Source organism: Muscardinus avellanarius, assembly GCF_963383645.1.
Source record: "Muscardinus avellanarius genome assembly, chromosome: 6".
In the NCBI taxonomy this organism is placed as follows: domain Eukaryota; kingdom Metazoa; phylum Chordata; class Mammalia; order Rodentia; family Gliridae; genus Muscardinus; species Muscardinus avellanarius.
This window is the reverse complement of record NC_137791.1, coordinates 117,960,483-117,981,037: the sequence shown is the minus strand read 5'-3', so window position 1 is coordinate 117,981,037 and position 20,555 is coordinate 117,960,483. Positions and strand designations below refer to the sequence as shown.

The 20,555-nt window shown below is 36.5% G+C and overlaps 1 protein-coding gene across 2 annotated transcripts in view; it reads left to right on the top strand.

Moving 5' to 3' along the window:
- Nucleotides 1-20,555, top strand: part of TBC1D19 (TBC1 domain family member 19) — a gene marked incomplete at both ends in the record, with an annotated part of 126,740 nt that overhangs the window by 26,762 nt on the left and 79,423 nt on the right. For both annotated transcript variants that reach the window (XM_080697470.1, XM_080697469.1), the window contains 4 exons: nucleotides 9,055-9,129; nucleotides 10,248-10,311; nucleotides 11,708-11,754; nucleotides 13,048-13,158. In XM_080697470.1, the coding sequence (XP_080553596.1) occupies nucleotides 9,055-9,129; nucleotides 10,248-10,311; nucleotides 11,708-11,754; nucleotides 13,048-13,158 (297 nt within the window). The remainder of the gene's footprint in view (nucleotides 1-9,054; nucleotides 9,130-10,247; nucleotides 10,312-11,707; nucleotides 11,755-13,047; nucleotides 13,159-20,555) is intronic.

Sequence of the window (20,555 nt, the reverse complement as noted above, 5' to 3'; positions counted from 1 at the left end):
TGTTCTTCTTAAAATAAAAATTTCTTTCTAACCTCACTATTTGTTACAAGATGATCATCATTATTACAGCAATTTAGAATTGAAATATCTTTGCTGTTTGTTTTGCATATCCAAATAGTCACTTACTTTTATAAAATCTTCTTCCTATAGTCTTATGTCTTCTCTTTCTTTTCATTATCAACACAATTACCATACTGATGATGATGATGACGATGATGCTGGTACTAATGACTTTTTTGAGTGCTTACTTTTCTTTCCTTTTTTTTTTTTTTTTTTTTTTTTGTGGTACTGGGATTCCTGGAAACCCTTCCTCCTCCGGGCTACAGTCCCAGACCTATTTTTATACTTTTTATTTGGAAACAGGGTCTCCTAAGCCAGCGTGCGCAGCTGGCTTCGAACCTGCGCGATCCTCCTATCTCTGCCTCCCAAGCGCGGGGATTACAAGCATGCGCCACCACTCCCGGCTAAGTGCTTACTTTTTTAAACATTGGTTTTAATTTATGTCTGTTTCATATCCTTATACTTACCAACTATAAATTTTTTTTCTTTCCCCATCTTCTTATGTACTCTCAATACTATTAACTTTAATTACAAGCATATGAATTCTTATACCATATCTAACTGCCTTTTGTTGTTGTTGCCTGTTTTTGTGATAGTGGGGTTGAACCCAGGGGCATTCTACTTATGGACTACACCCCAGCCCTATTTTCATTTTTATTTTAAACAGGATCTTGCTGAGTTGAGCATGACTTGCTAAATTGCTGAGGATAGCTTCAAACCTGTGATCCTCTTGTCTCAGCCTTGCCAGTACTGGAATTATAAGCATGTGCCTGTCTTCTACCTGCCTTTTAATTAACCTTCAATGATTTCCAATTGCCTAACCAATGAAATTTCTACTTCATAGTCTAACATTTAATAATTTTTACTATCTATGCTCAGCCTCCCCTTTCACATTATCTTTTTTTTTTTTTTTTTTTGATGCTGAGGATTGAACCCAGGGGCATTCTACCTCCATGCTACAACCCCAGCCCTGTTTTTTTATTCTTTATTTTGTCTTTTTGTGTGTGTGTGGTACTAGGGATGTAACCCAAGGACATTCTACCTCCGAGCTACACCCCCAGTCCTTTTTTTTAAAAAATTCTTTATTTTGAAACTCACTGAGTTGCAAAGGGCCTCACTAAGTACCTGAAGCTGTGTACGAACTGTGATCCTCCTGTCTCAGCCTCCCAAATGCTGGGATTATAAGCATGCACCACCATGCCCAGCATAATATTTATTTTTAAAAATAATGAATGCCTACTGAATAGAAGGCATTATGCTATGGAGGTTAAGTAATAAATTAGATACAGATTCTGCCTTTAGGTAACTCATGTTTTATAATTGAAATAAGACTTGTACACAAGTAGCTGAAATACACAGTAGGAAGTACCATGTGATAATAAGGGGGTATCTAGTAAGCTTTGTAAACCACTGGGAGGGTACAGGTGACTTCTTAGCAGGTTGTTCTTTGCTCTTTATAATAAAAAAATAACTTTTAAACCCTTAGCATTTGTTTCCTTTTTATTAGGTAAAGCAATAGCAGAAAGTATTTTAGAATTATACCCTGGAAAAATTGGACTCCTCTTTATTAAAATTTTATGATTTATTTTAAATTCACTTGGCTCTTGATTGTGTCTTTAGAATTGAGATATAAATCAGCTCACTGCAGTTTTTGGCAAACTAGAGAGGATCTTAATTTTTCTGCAGTAATGAGATTGTAAGGCTTCTTGCTGAGAAATATGCCACAAAGTGAAGGGAGGGTGTCCTAGACAAATAAGCTTGCGATTCTAGGCAAACTGCTTGTATCTTAATGAATTAATGTATCGTATAACTTTTAATTGACTAGCATTTTAGAGAGTTTTGAGAAGGTAGTACAAAGAGTTTTCATAGAGCCCATGCCTAGATTCCCCATTATTACTATTTTACATTTGTTACAATGGATGGGCCAATATGGATTGAAACATTACTAACTAAAGTTCATACTTTATTGAGATTTCTTTATTTTTGCAATTTTTTGTTGGTGTGTATGGTGCTGAGGATGGAATCCAAGGCCTCATACATGTTATGTAAGTGCTCTACCACAGAGCTTCATCTATAGCTTGGACTCATGCACGTCTGTTTTATACTTGGGGTTTTTCCTAGTACTCTTTGTTTAGTTGCTCAAATGAAGGAGTATTGGACTAAAACCACAAGTATTAAATAATTTTGTTTTGGCATGTTAAAATTAAAACAAGCTCAGAAAATTTCTGCAGTAAAGAAAGCTATTTAGTTTTATTTAAGCCAGTGTTATTCAAATTTATGTGATCATAAAACTATTTAGATGTAAAATACTTTGGGAACTATTTTGCTATAATTTTCTTTCTTTTTTTTTTCTTTCTTTCTTTTTTTTTTGGGGGGGGTACTGGGGTTCCTGGAAGCCCTTCTACCTCCAGGCTACACTCCCAGACCTATTTTATACATTTTTATTTTTGGAAACAGGGTCTCTTAAGCCAGCAAGGCTGGCTTCGAACCTGCGCGATCCTCCTATCTCCACCTCCTAAGCGCGGGGATTACAAGCATGCGCCACCACGACCAGCTGCTATAACTTTCCAAGGAAGCATTATTTGGAGAAACTGATGTGCATGATGTTTATAAGTGCACAAGCTTTCTTGTGAAATAATAATAGGAAACACAGGGATCTCCAGTTATGCACCAGGAACCATGTTAGTACTTTACATACGTCCACTTGTTGATTATTCATGACAGCTCTATGAGGTGAGTAACTCTAATGGTGTTATCTAGGTCCAACCTTACAACCTTAAAAAACTAATAAGCAGGAGCTGGAATGTGGCTTGGACAGTCTGGCTCCAGAATCTACACCTCTGATACTGTTCAGTCTGTTTCTTTATCTAGTCCAGTTTGCTCAAGCAAATTGTCAAAATTTGTGGGAATTCTGAGAAGTGATGTAGTATATAGTGATGTGGATATACTATGAAGTGATAGAGATATATACTAGAAGTGAGAGAGATATACCATGTGGTTGGATTGACCCTGTTTCTCTCAATTCTGTAATATTAGCAAAAATGTGAGAATCTTCTTAGTTTTAACTCCCTTTCTGAATTAGTCTTTGTGCCTTCTGTATTGTCATCCTATTCCTTAAAACTTACAGAACTTTCAGGGCAGAACTGAAATTCTTTACTATAGTTTACAAGGATATAAATTATCTTGCCCCTCTTTACTATGTCAGTGTCACCTCTTGCCTTCCCACACTGCCCCTCCTTTTCCTCCCATCCCACCCCGCACAGCCAAATACTTACACAATCTCTCTTTCAAATCATACCTGACCTACTTCACTTACTACAGCAGAACTTTTTCTTGAAACTGCTTCCCTTCAATCCCATGTATTTGGCTTATTTGCACAACATTTATGTTATTGGGTGAGAGCTCATATATTTAGGCAGTTTGACTGCCTGTTTGTCTAGTTTTTCCTGTTCCCCATCCTCTACACAGAAGGCACCCTGTACTTCCATACCATAATATTTGAGTTGTCTATATCATCACCTAGATTCTGTAACCTCTGCAGAGTCTAATGTCTCTCTTTCCACCACTGAATTTCTGACACAATGCCTGGCCCATTGTTGATGCTCAATTGATATTTCTGTAAATGATGAATGAATGTAGTAAACAAAAATGGATAATGTACCCTTTTATAAAATATTTGTACATTTTTATCTAGAATTCCACTTCTAGAGCCTTATGTAAAGGAAAGAATCAGAAATACAAATTTTTATTCATGGAAATAGTAAGAAATATAAAAGGATCTAAACAAATATCAACAAAGCTTGCTTGAATGTAGCTCTAAAAGATAATATTATACCAGTATCAGAAATATTATTTTGGGGGGATTCAAGATGGCAGAAGAAGGGAGACAGTGCATTTTGGTTGCTCTGAGGCTTGGAAATCAACCAGAGGAAAGAGTGCTTCTTGGCAAGAGAAAAGAACTCAACAGAAGAAAGATAGAAACATGATGAAATTAGATGCAGCACGGAGAGCAGAAGACTGAGAAGCACTCCATGCATCTCATCTGGTGAGTGGAGAATGGAAGCAGAGCCATCTTGGTAAGCCTATACCTTGGCTGGCAGCTGCTGGGACCAGAGGCTTTCACAGACCAACTTCAGCAAAAAGAAGCATAATCTGGTCTAGCCAGTAATAGCAGAAAACCATCATCAAACGCTGTCTCATTCTTCTCTTCACACTTGAATATCTCAAGACACAACTGTCCAGATTGCCCAGCCAAACTGCTAAGTGAACTCCTGAGCTTGCAGCTGAACTTGAATCAAGAAACAACTGGGCCTTCTTGCAGGGACCTCAGTGGCTATATTCCACCTTATCAAGACCACTGTGAATCTACAGACCAACCAGCCAAACTGTCCAGCAAATTCCTGGGGCTGCAGCTGAACTCCTACCTTCCAGCAGGGACCCAAATGGCACTCATAAAGACCGTGAGTTTACACACTGTCCCAGCAGGAGCCTTCAAGGCTACAGGGATTTGCGAGGAAATAAACAGACCCATGGGTCTGTGAGTTTACAAATCATCCCTTCAGAGGTTTGGGTGGGAGCTACAGTCAGACCTAGCAGAAATGTAAATTAGCAAATAGTTCCTAGGAGCACTCAAGTGGGCAGGACTGAGGGTCAGCAGTTTACCAGGACCTAGCGTTTATAGTTAACTGTGCCCTTAGAAGGCCTCCAGCAATTACCATAGGCCCACCAGCAGTGGTGTCTGCGGGGTAAAATAACTCATCCAACTGTGCTGCAGGCTCATAAGAGTATAAACTCATCCTTGGCAGTGCCACAAGCACCAAGGCCATAGGCCAACTAGGTCTCACCTGATCTCAGCCGCTCAGAGCAGCATTGGTGTCCCTGGGGCTAAATAACTGAATCATCCAAGCTCCAGGCTCAGAATGATATAATCTCTTCCTTCCAGAGCTTGGGCCCCGAAAATAGGGAGGCCAGGAGCCAGCAGGGTTTCACATGATTACATATAGACTGAGACTGCAACACTCTTGCTGTTAGCAGAGTTTGAGCCTGGTGGTTGTGACCTACAGGCTTCCATGTAATTACAACCAGCAACCAGATACCAGTAGTGGTATCCCTGGGTCATCAAAGCTCAGCTAGCATGGGAATAAATTCAGAACATAGTAATTTCTGGCCCTATTGAGCATAGGCCCAGTGACCACAGAGACCAGAGGTTAGCACTCTGCGGGGTTTTACAGGTTCACAATTAGGAGAGCAGTGGTGATGTATGTGGGGAGTTAAATCTCAACCAGCAGGCCACAGGCTCTGAATGAAACAGTCTCTCACCCTGCTGAATTTGGGCTCAAGAGCATGGTGGCATGCAGCCAGTTGAGACTCCTTTTTGTCTCCACTGTCTAAGAGCTACATCTTATTAAAGAGGTTCTGGGAGACAAAATTAAAAGTCTGATTATGCTGAGCATGGTGGCACATACTTATAATCCCCATACATGGGAGGCTCAGACAGGAGAATCACAGGTTCACAGACAGCCTCAGTTACTTAGGCTCTCTGCAACTAGTGAGACTCAGTTTCAAAATAAAGAATAAAAAATATGGCTGGTGGTGTATCTGTTCAATTCCCAGTACCATAAAAAAGTCTGGTTATATGAGGTAGAATCAATGAGGCAACTATATACTCCCAGCATAGGCCTTATTGTAAAGGGATAATAAGACTCTCATCCAAAGAGAAAGAGGATATGAAGACAACAGAAATACAAACATGAGAATTCTGAAAATATGAGAATGAAGACCAACAAGGAAACCATAAACTTCCAAACTCAACAACAAGGAAGATCACCAATACTGAGCTGCAGATACTATCAGAAGGAGAATTCAGAATTTTGATTTTTCAATATGATCAAAGGCCTCAAGTGAAATTATAGAAAGTGTATAGAAATTGAGAGAACAGAACATTTGAATGGAGAAATTGAGGCCCTAAGTAAGAATGAAAAAGAGGCTATGAATGAAATGAATTAATTAATAAATGAAGTAAAGACTAGATCACATGGCAGACTAGATCACATGGAAAATAGAATCTTACTCTTCGAGATGACAATATGACCAGAACATCCAATAAATAGGAGATAATATGAAATGATCTAACTTACTGGTAATAATCATTGAAGAGTTCTAGAACAAAAACCAAAGGCATTAAAAATCTCTTCAGAGAAATAATAGCAGAGAATATCCCAAATACAGAAAAAGACTTGGACATTCACATACAAGAAAAAGACACGATCAGACAATATTCTGTATGGGGAAAGGGGGGAGTGGGGTGGTAGCTAGGGGAAAGCCCACCAAGTACTATGTGCATGTATGCCACTATCACTATGAATACATTATTATGTGAGATCATAATATACCAATAAAAATATAAGAATAAATTAAAAGTAAAAATATCACTTTTGAAGAAATATAATGAAATAGGAAACTTTTTACAATATCTTACATGGAAAACAAAATATAAAACAATAATTCTGCATTAACAAAATACATATGTATATGTATATAAATCTCTAATATGCATAGAAAAATAAAAGATGAAAGCAAAAAATTAATAATATTGTTTTTGAGTTAATATGGATGTTTGTTATTTTATTTTTACATATTTTTCTGTTTTCCAAATTATCTAGAATAAATTTGTTACCTTTATAATTGGAGAATTACTAAAGTATTTCTGTAGCAGATAGCTAGATTATAAATATTTTGTTTTACTTTTTATTAGGGTAAATAAAATAATTATTAAAATTACATGCTGAGCATGGTGGCGCACACTTGTAATCCCCACACTTTGTGAGGCTGAGACAAGAGGATTGCGCAGGTTCAAAGCCAGCCTTAGCTGGCTTAAGAGACCCTGTTTCCAAATAAAATATAAAAAATAGGTCTGGGAGTTTAGCCGGAGTTAGAATGCCCCTGGGTTCCATCCCCAATACTGCAAAAAAAAAAAAAAAATTATAATTTTATAAACTTTTTACTAGCTGTATGTTTAGCATATGGCTTAGAAGTATATATTTACTTTCATTGCTATAAAAAGTAGAAAAGCTACACTACCTGCTTAAAAATGTTAATATAATTATGATTCTTTTGTAAATATTTTGCCTTTTATGGCTTAGAAATTACCTTATGCATTTTCCTCCAGATTCCACCATGCCCCTCCCCATCCCTGTACATATTATTGAGATGTGCATGTGTCTCTATCACTCTGAACCTCATTATGAAGTATAATTTCAATGTACCAATAAAAGTAAATTAAACAAAACAACTTATTTATAAAACTCCTGAAATCCTATAAGTCAATATTATAGATTATAATTTTTAGGGAAACTGATTTGAGGCAAAAATTTAGAGAGGATTTCACTTAGAGGGCTTGGGTAAAAGGTAAATGTCTTTCTATTTAAGCATTTTAAATGTAAAAGCTCTTTAATTTTCATTTACTTACTTATTATGCTTTTTTCCTAAATTTTTTGACTTTTAGATTTTTGTGGGCATATTATAGTTATATATAATAGTGAGATTCAAAACATTCACTTTTTTTAACACTTCCAAAGTTGTTTATTGCTCATGTATGGTTACAGGTATATAATTCATAAGCATTAGAAAAAAACAAAAGTTTTTCATCTATAACAGCTGTTGTCTTTTTGCCTGCTTCTTCCTTCTTGTGGTGTTCTCCAATTCCCTCGACCAGTAATCACAGAGGAAGACACCTTTATGGGTACATAGATCTTAGACTACAGCACAGAGTACACAGATACCCAGATCTTAGACTTAGAACAATCTAGTCTTCCTAGACTCCAGTATCAGATACTGCCAGGAACCTTCGGGGCAACCTGGACTCAGGGGGCAGGCCTCTAGCTCATGTCCTGCTAACATAGAAAAGGCAGGCAACAGCTGCAGGTATGTTGCTGACCTTAGTTGTCAAAGTCTCTCCAGGTGGCTCTCACATGTAGTTGGAGATCCTGTAGCCACAATCAGCCCCTGGAAACATGTTGTGATACATGCACTTTGAATGCACATTTCCCTTGGTGCGTTTCCACCTATCTCCTCCCTCCCCATGCGTGCTAGCTCCATTGGTAGTGAGACTTTCATATACAAACATAATATTTGATCTGTTTCCTCCCTCAAGCCCACATTTTTCCCCTCTCCTCCTTCCTCCATTCCCCTTCTACTATTTTACTGATCTCTATTCTTGTTTTCATGAATTATCTTTTCTTTTTTATGTTTTTTCTAGCTTCCATGTGTGAGGGAAAACATGTGGCCCTTAGTTTTCTGAATGTGGCCTGTCTCACTTAGCATGATTTTTTAGATTTTCTTCCATTTTCCTGAAGATGACACAGTTTTGTTCTTTATTGCTGAGTAAAACTCCAGTGTGTGTGTGTGTGTGTGTGTGTGTGTGTGTGTGTGTGTGCACGCATGCATGTGTGCTCATGTGTGTTTGTGCATGTGTGTTCTATCTTTTGTTCTAGGGTTTGTCTTAGTTCCGGTTTTAGTTGTGAAGCAAAATAATAATAATAATCAAATAAAGATTTGATCAGCATTTCCTCAATTATTAATAGCCTTTCTTATTCCATTCTTATGGTTCATTTTTTAAAGTTTCCTCATTTGTAAACTGAGGGTAACCATACACATTTCCCATCAGAGGCAACCCCCCATAGAACTGAGGACCTCCTACTAGGCTCCACCTTTCAAAGGTTCCACTGCCTCCCAAGAGTACTACCCTGGGAACAAACCTTTAATACTTTGGGGGACATTTAGTATCCAAACAAAAGCAATGATTAATTCATAGCACTAAGGGTAGTATCTGGCAAATAGTAGGCTATAGTCAATATTTGTTGAGTAAGCATGAATAAGGATAACCAATCTCAACCTGCCTTACCATTTCTATGTAACTAATAATAACTTTAATATTTTATTAGTTTTAGTGTTATAATTAAAACAGTAAATAGTAAACTGTTCCTTGTGTTTTAGGGAAGTTGGGAAAAAAGAATTTTGAAGAGTTTAAATAGTATGTGCACTGAACTGAGTATCCCATTGGCACGAAAGGTACTTTTTAACATTTTCATCTTAAATATTTTATTGTGAATTAATTACTGAAAAGTATGGTGAGGTTATATAACTTTTAAGCACATGATTACTTTCTTACTAATATATTAGCTTATTTTGAAATAAAAATTTGTCTATGACAACTATGTGGGTATATTCTATACAGATTTCAATTATGTTTGCTTTAATGGTTATTATAACAGCCCCTTTCTAAGAATGAGTAAAAATACAAAATCTGCAGTATGGGTTATTTAGACATTTTGAAGATTTTGATTACTTTTGGTTTCTTTACATTTTGGCTAATTGAGCACAGTAGTTATGCTCCGTGAATTGTAGATAGAGTTCAGGTACACTATGATCTTGTGATAGTCAGTGTGGTACAATATAGAGAATGAAAGGAACAATTTGCTACCTCTTTGCATAACTGAAATTCTGTTTAGATCTAATACTCAACATTAGCCTATCATTCTGGGTTTTGATAGGAGAGAAATGGGAAAGGAGGGAAAAATCACTTAGAGGTTGTTGTGGATTCTGTACAGCTGCTCCCTTAATTTTACTCTCCCTACCTGCTATTTATTCACTTCTGTTGAACACATATAGTGGATATACTTTTGGTAATATCCAAAGAAAAGCCTCTGAAGGCACCAGAAAGATGGTATTAAAAAAGAATAAATTTATATGAAAAACTGTCTAAATATGTAGTATTGTATAATATACTGTCTTTCATATAGGAAGATGATGCTACTGACTCATAGTCACACTCTCTTGGCCAGTCCCCCTTGCGATGCATTTCTGAGATTGCTGGATGGGGTAAGAGATGTAGTATGTGGCTGAGGAGCAGTTTTTGTTTGTGAAATTAACTGGCCAGTATAGATCATTTATCTTTTTTCTTGGACTCATTAGCACCATATTCTAACTGAGCTGTTAAGACCACTTATAATGCAATAGTTAAATAATTAATTTAAGTGTAATTCCAAAAAGTTCACCATCCTTAATAAGATTATTTCCCTTGTGTTACTGAAGCTTATGTAAGCTTTCAGACGTTATTGATTCTTGTTTTTAAAAGCTGCATTGCTAAACTTCAAAAATGAAACCAATTTAAAATTCCCTTTTTTTAGAGACCAGTTGGAGAACAGAAAGAACTTCTCAGTAAATGGAATGAAATGGGAACTGATGAACCAGGTATACAAAGAACTTTCTTCAAAATGTATTGCTGGGAAAAGAATTGCTTTCTTAACTGTGTATCCAAAATAACACAATAAACTATTCTCTTGAAAAGATAGAAACTTTCCCTCCCAACTAGTTTCTTACCATCTTTTTTATTCGCTTAAATTTCTGCTTTGCAGTTTAAGAATTCGTAATGTGGTCTCCATTATTTAGAGAGTATTTAAGTCATTTATCCTTTTTCAAAATAATATTTTAGAGCTGGGCGTGATGGCGCACACTTGTAATCCCAGCATTCGGGAGGCTGAGACAGGAGGATCATGTTTCATGGACAGCCTCAGCTACTTAATGAGGCCTTGTTTAAAAATAAAGGCTAAAAAATAGAGCTGAGGGTGTAGTTCGGAGGTAGAATGTTCCTGGGTTCCATCCCCAGTAGCGCTAAATAAATAAATAAATAAATAAATGAACATTTAAGTTTAATCAATTTTTTAAACGTATGAGTAAAAACTGCATTTTATTTTACGATGGTAAGTAGATATCTGTCATTGTATAAACAGAGATATGTATACATCCTCTCCTATTTTTCCCCACTTTTGATAAAAGAACAGTATGACGCCTGGCGTGGTGGCGCATGCTTGTAATCCCCGCGCTTGGGAGGCCGAGACAGGAGGATCCTGCAGGTTCAAAGCCAGCCTCTCTGGCTTAAGTAGAGACCCTGTTTCCAAATAAAAATATAAAAATAGGTCTGGGCGTCATACTGTTCTTTTTTCAAATGTGGGGAAAAATAGGAGAGGATGTATGCATATCTCTGTTTATACAATGACAGATATCTACTTACCATCGTAAAATAAAATAGTTTTTACCCATATGTTTATAAAATTGATTAAACTTAAATGTTTATTTATTTATTTATTTATTTATTTATTTATCCCAGAGGTAGAAGGGTTTCCAGGAACCCCAGTACCACACATACACACACACAAAAAGAACAGTATGGGGAACTAGGCCATGATAAAGGAGGCAGCATGTAATTGGAGTTCAAGAGTGGAAACAACACTTTAGTATAACTAGAGGCATTTACTAAGAATGCACTGTTTGTATTCTAAATTTTTTAGAATTCTCCTATAAAACCTTTATATTTACATTGACATTATTTTGTCAACTCAGTTACAAATAATTTATTATAATTTATGAATAGGAGACTCTGAATTTCTTCTATAACATGTCATTGAGGCTGAGAAGGGGAGAGTTTATGTTCATTTTTGTTCCCAGTGCTTAATACAATGTATGACAAATACATTGAACATTCAGAAAATGTTTGAATTAGTTTTTCTGCATAGACACATAGGAAATAGACATTTGTCAGTGATAAGACTTTGTATATTAACTGAAATTTTGTTTTATCATATTTTAGATTTAAGCCTTTTCCGACCTGTTTATGCACCTAAGGATTTTCTTGAGGTAGGTGCTGTTGGATAAATACATATTTATTAATGATGAAATAATGTAAGAGGAATTATGATGTAAGAATATCTCCAGACAGAGGGGTCAGTGTGTTCAAAGCTCAGAGTCACTGAATAGTGGAATGACATTACATCTGTGTTTGGAAATTGCACTTGAAAAAAATGTATTGAAATATGGAAAGATTAGGGGCATATGAATCAAGAAGGAAGAGTTTGATTTAAAAGAACAGTGGCTAAGCCAGGCATGGTACACACATTTGTAATCCCAGTAATCAGGAAACTGAGACAGGAGTATTGTAGGATTGTGGCCAGCCTCAGCTACTTAGTGAGACCTTCTGCAATTAAGTAAGACCCTGGTTCAAAATAAATAATAAAATAGGGCTAGGGTGTAGCTCGAAGGTATAATGCCCCTAGGTTTAATCCCCAGGACTGAAAACAAAAAATAATGACTATTAATCATGTCATCTACTGCCTGGCATATAAAGGTACTCAGTAAATCTTTTCCTTTTTTATTCCTTCCCCTGTTCTAGCACTTAAGGACTGAAATTTCATTAATTTTTGTATAGTTATCTTTGTGGGTTTTTTTCTTTTTTTAAAATAGTATTTATTTATTTTTATTTTTATTTTTTGGTGGTACTGGGGTTCCTAGAAATGCTTCTACCTCTGGGCTATACTCCCAGACCTATTTTATATTTTTATTTGGAAACAGGGTCTCTTAAGCCAGAGAGGCTGGCTTCGAACCTGTGCAGTCCTCCTGTCTCCACCTCCCAAGTGTGGGGATTACAAGCGTGCGCCACCACGCCCAGCTTTAAATAGTATTTAGAAACAAGGCCTCTTGTTTTCTTCATCTTTTCTATGGTTTAGAAGATTTCAATGTTACTCCATGATCTCTCTCAAAATGTTTTCAGTTTTGGTTTTTAAAAGTGTTAAGAGTTTCTACCAAGCATTATGTGCATTAATATCAATATCACTATAAACTGATATGAGACTGTAATAAACCAATAAAAGCATAAAAATAGTTTTGAGAACTCATTAAAAAAGTGTTCAAAGTGAAGCAATTATTTTTTCTTTCACTTTCCCTAGTAAAATGTTATAATCAAACTATTATTATTTTCTTTAGCCATAAAATTTTTAATATAATATTATACTATTTTGGAATGTAATTTCAGTATATGCATAAACTCAAATAGCTTTTAATTTTGTAATGATGATATAACAAGAATATCACTGCTTAACAAGTATAAACATCCTATAAAGAAACTAACCAAGTTTGTTGGGTTTGTTTTTAAAGGTGTTAATTAATCTTCGCAACCCAAATTATGAAAATGGTGATTCTCTTAGTTACAGGACTCATTTGGGTTTAATCCAAGTTCCTCTGAAAGTTAAAGACATTCCAGAATTGGTAAGTATAGACATTTAAAAATAAGTTAAAGTATTCTAGAAGACAATTCTTTAAAACTGTTTTAGTACAGAATGCATCTAAAACAATAATGTACTCATTAAACAAACTAATAAAAGTGACATTTCTTTTTATTTGCAAATGTGTATGTAGAGAGAGTTGCTTTTTTTTGTAGGTCTAAAAATGAGCTTACATTGACCTAGAAGTGCTTTTGGTTTTTCCTTATTTTAATAAATGGCATAGATTTATGAGACAGCTTGTTGGGATTCAGGTACTTGATGTATTGCTATAAAAATTATTGAAACAAACTGAAAGTTTTATAAAATTATTACTTTTACTCCATATTTTCCTTTTTAAATTTTTAATTTATACATTGTAGTCATTCATCTTAATGGGGTACAAGATGGTAAAGGCATACACACACACATCACTCATTTAGCCTTTCCCCAATTCCCTCCCCATTCCTCCCCCCTCCCTCCTTCTTATGTTTGGTTACTGATTGACTTTGATGTTTGTGAATGTACATCATGTACATTAGGGAATTTTTCCCTCCCATTGCCTTCAGGTCACCTTATTGTCTCATCTATGGTTTCTGCTTCATCTAGAGATCCTCCTATGATCCTTTTTCCTCTAGCTTCCACATATTAGAGAGAGCATTTGATTTTTTTTTGCTTTTTGTGACTGACTAATGTCACTTAGCATAATGTTCTCCAGTTCCATCCATTTTCCTGTAAATGACCTAATTTTGTTGAACCAATCAAGATGTCCATCAACAGATGAATGGATTAGAAAACTATGGGATACATACACAATAGAATTTTACTTAGCTATAAAATTATTTTTAAGAAACTACATTTTGTTTAAGCCAACCTTCATGGAACTTGTAACACGGTGAGGTACCGAGGGCAATAGGGAAAATAAGGATGGATTGCAGACTCTTTGCCCTGAGGACCATTATAATTCAGTGAGGAAGCTAGTTTTAAAATGAAAGTAGGATACTTCCTGATAGAGAAGTTAAGATGTTATCCTTCATTTCTTTTTTTAATCACCCCAAAACAATAAGAAGCACAGCAATGTAAATACTGTCTGTAAGAAAACTAGGAAACAACATATAACTCTGAGCTGTGATGTATTAAAAAGCTCATGACTTAAGAAGGAAGAAGGTCAAACCTAAAAGCCTCCAGAAGACTGGAAGTGTAGATGAGAGGTCTGCCAGCAGTCAACTTAATCTTCTATCTCCAAATCTACATTTTGATGCTCCGGTTTATTATATTAGAGCTGGACCCTATAGGCACTTTCCCTTTGTCAGCTGGCCTGATGTTAGCCATTGTCTTTAGAAGGCTCTAGAGGGACACTGCAAGGGTATAGCACGAGGAAGGGGCTTCCCTTCTTGGTTCCTGTGTACAGAAACCAGAGATAAGCATGCAAAAGGCTCAGTAACACTCCCTTCTGATCCTCAGTGGCCTGGCTCCAGCCTGCCTCCTTGGGCAGTTCTTTTACCAGCATTGGACTGCATGTTCCTGTGGCAGCCACTTCCATTCCTGAAAGGACTGAATCTCAGCTTTGAGGCTGGGTGTAGGAGGACAGCCCTGAGTTATTAGTTCCTTTTTGTTTACTCTCCTTCAATCTAGAAATCATAGTTCCTTTCTGCATTAGCTACTTCTGTTTTTTCCTTCACCACATTTCTGGTGTGATTTATCTTTCCTAACTAAACACTGATTGATACAAGAAGTAAAGTTATTTTCTCAATAGAACTTGAAAGGACTTAAGAATCAGAGATACCATGTGTCACAAATTGTGGTGATCCAGAAGGCCGAAATTGGAGATTGTGGGGAAATCTTTGTCAGCAGGAGGAGGAGGTAGATTCTAAGATTCTTAACCACCATGCAGATTCAAGAGGAAATAGATATTTACAACATATACAGAATCAGAAAGACTGTAAGTTCAGAGACCTCATCAGGACAGGTCTGAGGCATTGAAAACAGGAATTAAGAGAAAATCTGCATCCTTACCAAAAAGAAAATCTGCTTCTCTACAGCTATGCCTTCCATATCCTCCACCAACTCTGGAATACCAGAGATACAAGTCACTTCATGTATTTGGAGGAGCCTTACCAAAAATATAGCTGGATAGCTATAAAATTGTCTCACAGTGAAGCCAACTGTATATTTATATATGTAAACACACTGCTTATTAAAATAGCTGGCATTGTGCTCTTTGTACTTCTTAGCCAGTACATTTCGAGGACAACAGTGTTGGGAGAAGGTAAATCCAAGGTCATCTCCATGTGGACATGTTAATTATTTTTTCCTAAAAGAAGACTTTAAAAGAAACTTAATATTCTCAGAGAGAGTATTTGTTTCTCATGAAACAAAATCAGAATCGTATTAAAACAACAAAGCATTAGAGAATGAAAAAGAGCTATTTGGGTTTTTTTTTCTATTGTTTTTATTTATTTATTTTTATTTTTTATTGGTGCATTGTATTCATACATCATAGTGGGATACAAACTTTTGTAGACATACATGCACACATCACCCAGTCAGCCCCCACCCGATCCCCACCCCATTCTCTCCCCGTCCCTCCCTCCCATGCTTGGCTTAGTGGTTGACGTCTAGTATTATAGCAATTTATCCAAAATTAAAAATGATAATCTCTCATAACAGTTTCATTTGTCTGATACCAAGCTTTTGATGACTTAAAGATAACATTTCAATATTTCTTTTTGCTTTCTTTCTTACCAGAGAATATTTTTTTCTATTTTTTAGGTGAAACTATCATATATTTATATATTTATTTTTCAGAAAAAAATCTATCCTAATATGGAATATGGACTCTAGGTACCCACAACGATCTTGAAAAAGAACAAAGCGAGAAGATATATATTTTCTGATTTCAAACCATATAAAGCTACAATAATTGAAACAGTGTAGTACTATTCTAAAGGCAGATATATAAACCATTGGAGTTAAATAAAAGCCTAGAGGTAAATTCTTCCCTATATTGTCAAGTTATTTTTGACAAGGTTTCCACGAACATTTGGTGGTGGAAATAATAATCTTTTAACTAAATATTGTTGAAAAATAATAATTACATGAAAAAGAATAAAATTGGACCCTTACCTAATCCCATATACAAATATTAACTCAAAATAGATAAAAGACCTACATATAAATCTTAAGACTATAAACTTTTAGAAGAAAATCTGGGTCATAAAACCTCACAACACTGAAATTGGCAGTGATTTCTTGGATATGATTTCAATGGCACAGGCAACAGAAGAGTATACAAACTCCCTAAAAAAAAAAAAAAATTGTATATCCAAAGACAATGTAAACAGAGTTAAAAGTTACTAATAGAATGGGATAAAATATTTCCAAATGCTATATCTGAAGGTATATTAATATTCCAACTAGAAATCCTAAAAATTAACAACAATAAAGGCAAACAATACAATTTAGAGATAGGTAAAAGACTAACATAAATAATGAATCTCCACAGATAACCAATCTTAGTTGTCTGTTGGATGGAAAATCTTGTTTCTCTGATTCTGGTGTGTGTTACCTATTTCTTCTTTGTAGTTAGTCTCTTTGAGTATTTTCCCTAGCGTTGGTTTTGAAGACATAAATTCCTTCAGTTTCTGTTTGTCATGGAAGCTTCTTATTTCTCCATCTAATTTGATAGAAAGTTTTGCTGGGTAGGAAATTTTTGGCTGGAAGTTGTTTTCTTTCAGAGTTTGGAATATGTTACTCCAAGCCCTTCTGGCTCTCATGACTTGGTTTGGGAAGTCTGGAGTGGTTCTAATTGGTTTGCCTCTGAATGTCACTTGGCCCTTTGTTTTTGTTGCCTTTAAGATTCTCTGCTTGGCTTCCACAGTGGTCATTTTGACAATTATGTGGCATGGGGATCCTCTTCTCCGATCCTGTCTAAAGGGAGTTCTATAAGTTTCCTGGACCTGTGTATCAACCTCTTGCTCTATGTTTGGAAAATTTTCTGCTATTACTTCCTTGAAGAGATTGTTGATTCCTTTGGTTTCACTTTCTTTTCCCTCCTCTATTCCAATTATTCTTAGGTTAGCTCTCTTAAAATGGGCCCATATTTCTTCAATATCAGATTCCTGCTGTCTGATATTTTTTTCTAGATTAGAAACTATGCGTTCATTTTTGGAATGATCATCTTCTAAGAGCGAGATTCTGTTCTCCATGTGGTCTAATCGGATGTTTGTGCTTTGAATTGAGGCCTTTACTTCATTAATTGCATCCTTTATCTCTTTTTGGCTCTCTCTGAGTTCTTTTCGAAGCACCTCTATTATTTCTACAGTTATTTTCCTGATTTGATCTTCTAGAAATCTCTGATTTTCTGTTTTATCGGGTTCTGATGTTGTGGGGTTGTGGGCATTCATTGTTCCAGTATTATTCCTCTTTCCCATGATTTCGGAAGTTTGTGCCTTTTCTGGGTTCTTCCCTTGGGTCACTATGACTTCACTTAAGGTGCTCTGGATCTTGAGTCAGTAGTATCTCAGACCCCACTACTCCTTTACTGGGTTGTATCACAGAGTCTCAGAACCAGAGAGTCTATAGAGGCTGCTTTAGACTGTGGGGGATGCCAGGTTGGGCGTTCTCCTATGGTGTGATATCTCTGCCACCGCCACTCCCCCACTGGGTCAAGTCCCAGGGAGTACAGTACTGGGATTTCTCCTCTGTGGCCCGCAATTTGACTCACTGTTCTTGAGTACACAGATGTAGCTGTATTGGACTCGGTGAATTCGCTGCTGCTGCTGCCGGTGGCAATATGGCGCCGCTGCTACGCCCTTGGCCGTGAGGCTGGCGTATTTCTTCTTGGTTTTGATTTCCACTCTGAATCCCTGCAGCGTGTGCTGAGCTCAGCCACTGGGAGCTTTAGATGCTCCCTGCGCCAAGAAATCCCGCCTGGCTGTTCCGCAGCAGCTCAGCTCGGCTTGCTGTAGCCATCCGGTGAATTTGCCGCTGCCGCCAGCAGTTAAGTGCTGCTGCCACGTTCTCAGACGTGAGGCCTGTGTATCTCCTCTGTGGCTCTGAGCTCTGTTCTCAGTCCACTTTCTCTCTGGAGCCTGGTTATTTTTTTGTTTCTCTGGTCATGGTGTTTTCTGGCTATGAAAGGTGCTGATTTTGTGGTAATGGAGATTGGTTGTTAGCGGGGCTCTTAAGCCCCGCTTTTCTCGGTCGCCATCTTCCCGGAAGTCCTCGAGAAAGAGCTATTTGAATCAAGAATATGGCATGTAAAACAGAAATTGGTATAAGGGTCGAAAAAACAAACTACAGAAATCTATCAGAAAATAGAGCCAATAAGCCAAAGAAATGAAAATTGGGAGAGAAGACATTTTTTTAAAAACTAGGTCAATTCAATATCTGACTAGTAAGCATTCTAGAAAAAAAAAACGGTATATGATTGCTAAAATTTCTAATAAATGACATTGATATCCAGTATGAAAAGCTCTACCAAGTACCCAGTGCTGTGATTGAAAGAAGATCTAGACTAGAGAACTTGAAAAAGAGGAGACTAAATACTGTTCGTAGAAGAAAAACAGGATATATACCAAGTGTTAGGAGGTATAGTGGCATCTAATTTCTCAGCAGCAAGACTGAAAGCCAAAATATTTTGATGTAATATCTGTAAAAATCTGAATGACTTCAAGCCTGCAATTGTATATGTAACTAATAGTCTATCAGATTTGGAGTAGACATTTTCAGATGTGTATGATTTACAGTACTTTCTCTTATGCAGAGCTCTTAGTAGAAGTACTTCAAATAAAGTCACAAACAAAAATAAAAGTAGGGGGACAAAAGAACAGGATTCCAAGCAAAGATTAAGAGAATTTCCAGAAACAACAGTGAAGAGAAGACCCAGGACATAGGTTGCATAAAGAATGGAGTACAGTGATCCCAGATTAGAGCAGGAGGACAGAGGTTTCAAGAGGGATGCCTGCAAGAAAAATGGTGAAAATATGGATGGTCTCACAGGCCATCCAATATAAATTTCATGGGAAATTACATTGAAGAGAGTCTTTTCAGAGGAGTTGAGGGAAGAGGTAAATGATTAAAGAAAATTGCAAAAATGAAAAACAACGGTTGAAATAGGAATAATATGGGGAAAATTAGAAGTATAGAAATATATTTATAAATGCAGTATAGCTCACCAGTGGGTGATACTTTTATAGTTGTAATAATATAAACTCATAATATGGATTAACCAAGAATCAATGTATAATATTACATTGGGGTGTTGGAGGGAAGAAAACAATGTACATGAGCTAAAATTCTGACTTATAAAAATCAATAGATATTTGAAACTAGTGAATTAAAAATAATATGAACTTGTTATTTGGAAATACAGAGACAAATAGCGGCAGCCATGAGCTGAGCAGGTTTTCATTGCCACCTCCGACCTCCATGGTGCTTCTGCTCTGGAGCTGCCCAGCCAAGCACTGACCCTCGGAAGCCATGGCCAAAATAAATCTTCCCTCCTTGAAGTTGTTTTCCTGTGGTATCTGTCACAGCAATGAAAAGCTGACCCACACAAGGACTCACCATACACCTAGTGTGTACAGCCACAATTTCTTGAAAATTAGCCATAAGCTCTTGATTCTCCAGTAGCTAAGCATGCATTTGCATCAGCTTAAGGCTCCTTCAGACAGAAGGCATATTTTTCCCTCTCCTGCATGTACTGAATCGTTCCTGAAATCATCCTTTCCCTGCTTCTTTATACAGAACACTTAAGACTTCACTCAAAAGTATACCTCTGAGAAGACTTTCTGCCACTTCCAGAAGATTCTACTACTACACCTTCCATATGACTGTAGCACTTTGTACAAACTTCTAATAGAACTTCAGATACTATTAGTTTTTCATAGACTTTTATTTGGGGCATTGTAATCACATATCTTACTGAGGTTTAGAATGGTAGAAACATGCACACAACTCTTGGAGCACTTTCCTCTGGGTCCCACCCTCTCTCTCCTCTTCCCTTGCATATGTCCTTGAGATTGGAATTGGTAATTTTATATATGCAAATATCATTACTTCAAATGTTAGATTCTTTCAAACAATTTTTTAAAATAACTTTTAAAATTAATTTTATCAGCAGGTCATGGTGTCACACATTTGTAATCCCAGTACTTGGGTGGCTGAAATAGGAGGATTGCAGGTTAGAATCCAGCCTTAGCAACTTAGTGAGACCTTGTTTCCAAATATTAAATAGGTCTGGGATGTCACTGAGAGTTAGAAGGCCCCAGGGCTCCATCCCCAGTACCACAGAAAACAATTTTTATTAAAATTGTTGTTTCAGTGCATCAAGTACCACCTACTTTTCTTTTAACAATTTTTTATTGAACATAAATAGTATACATTTACACTATATTTGGT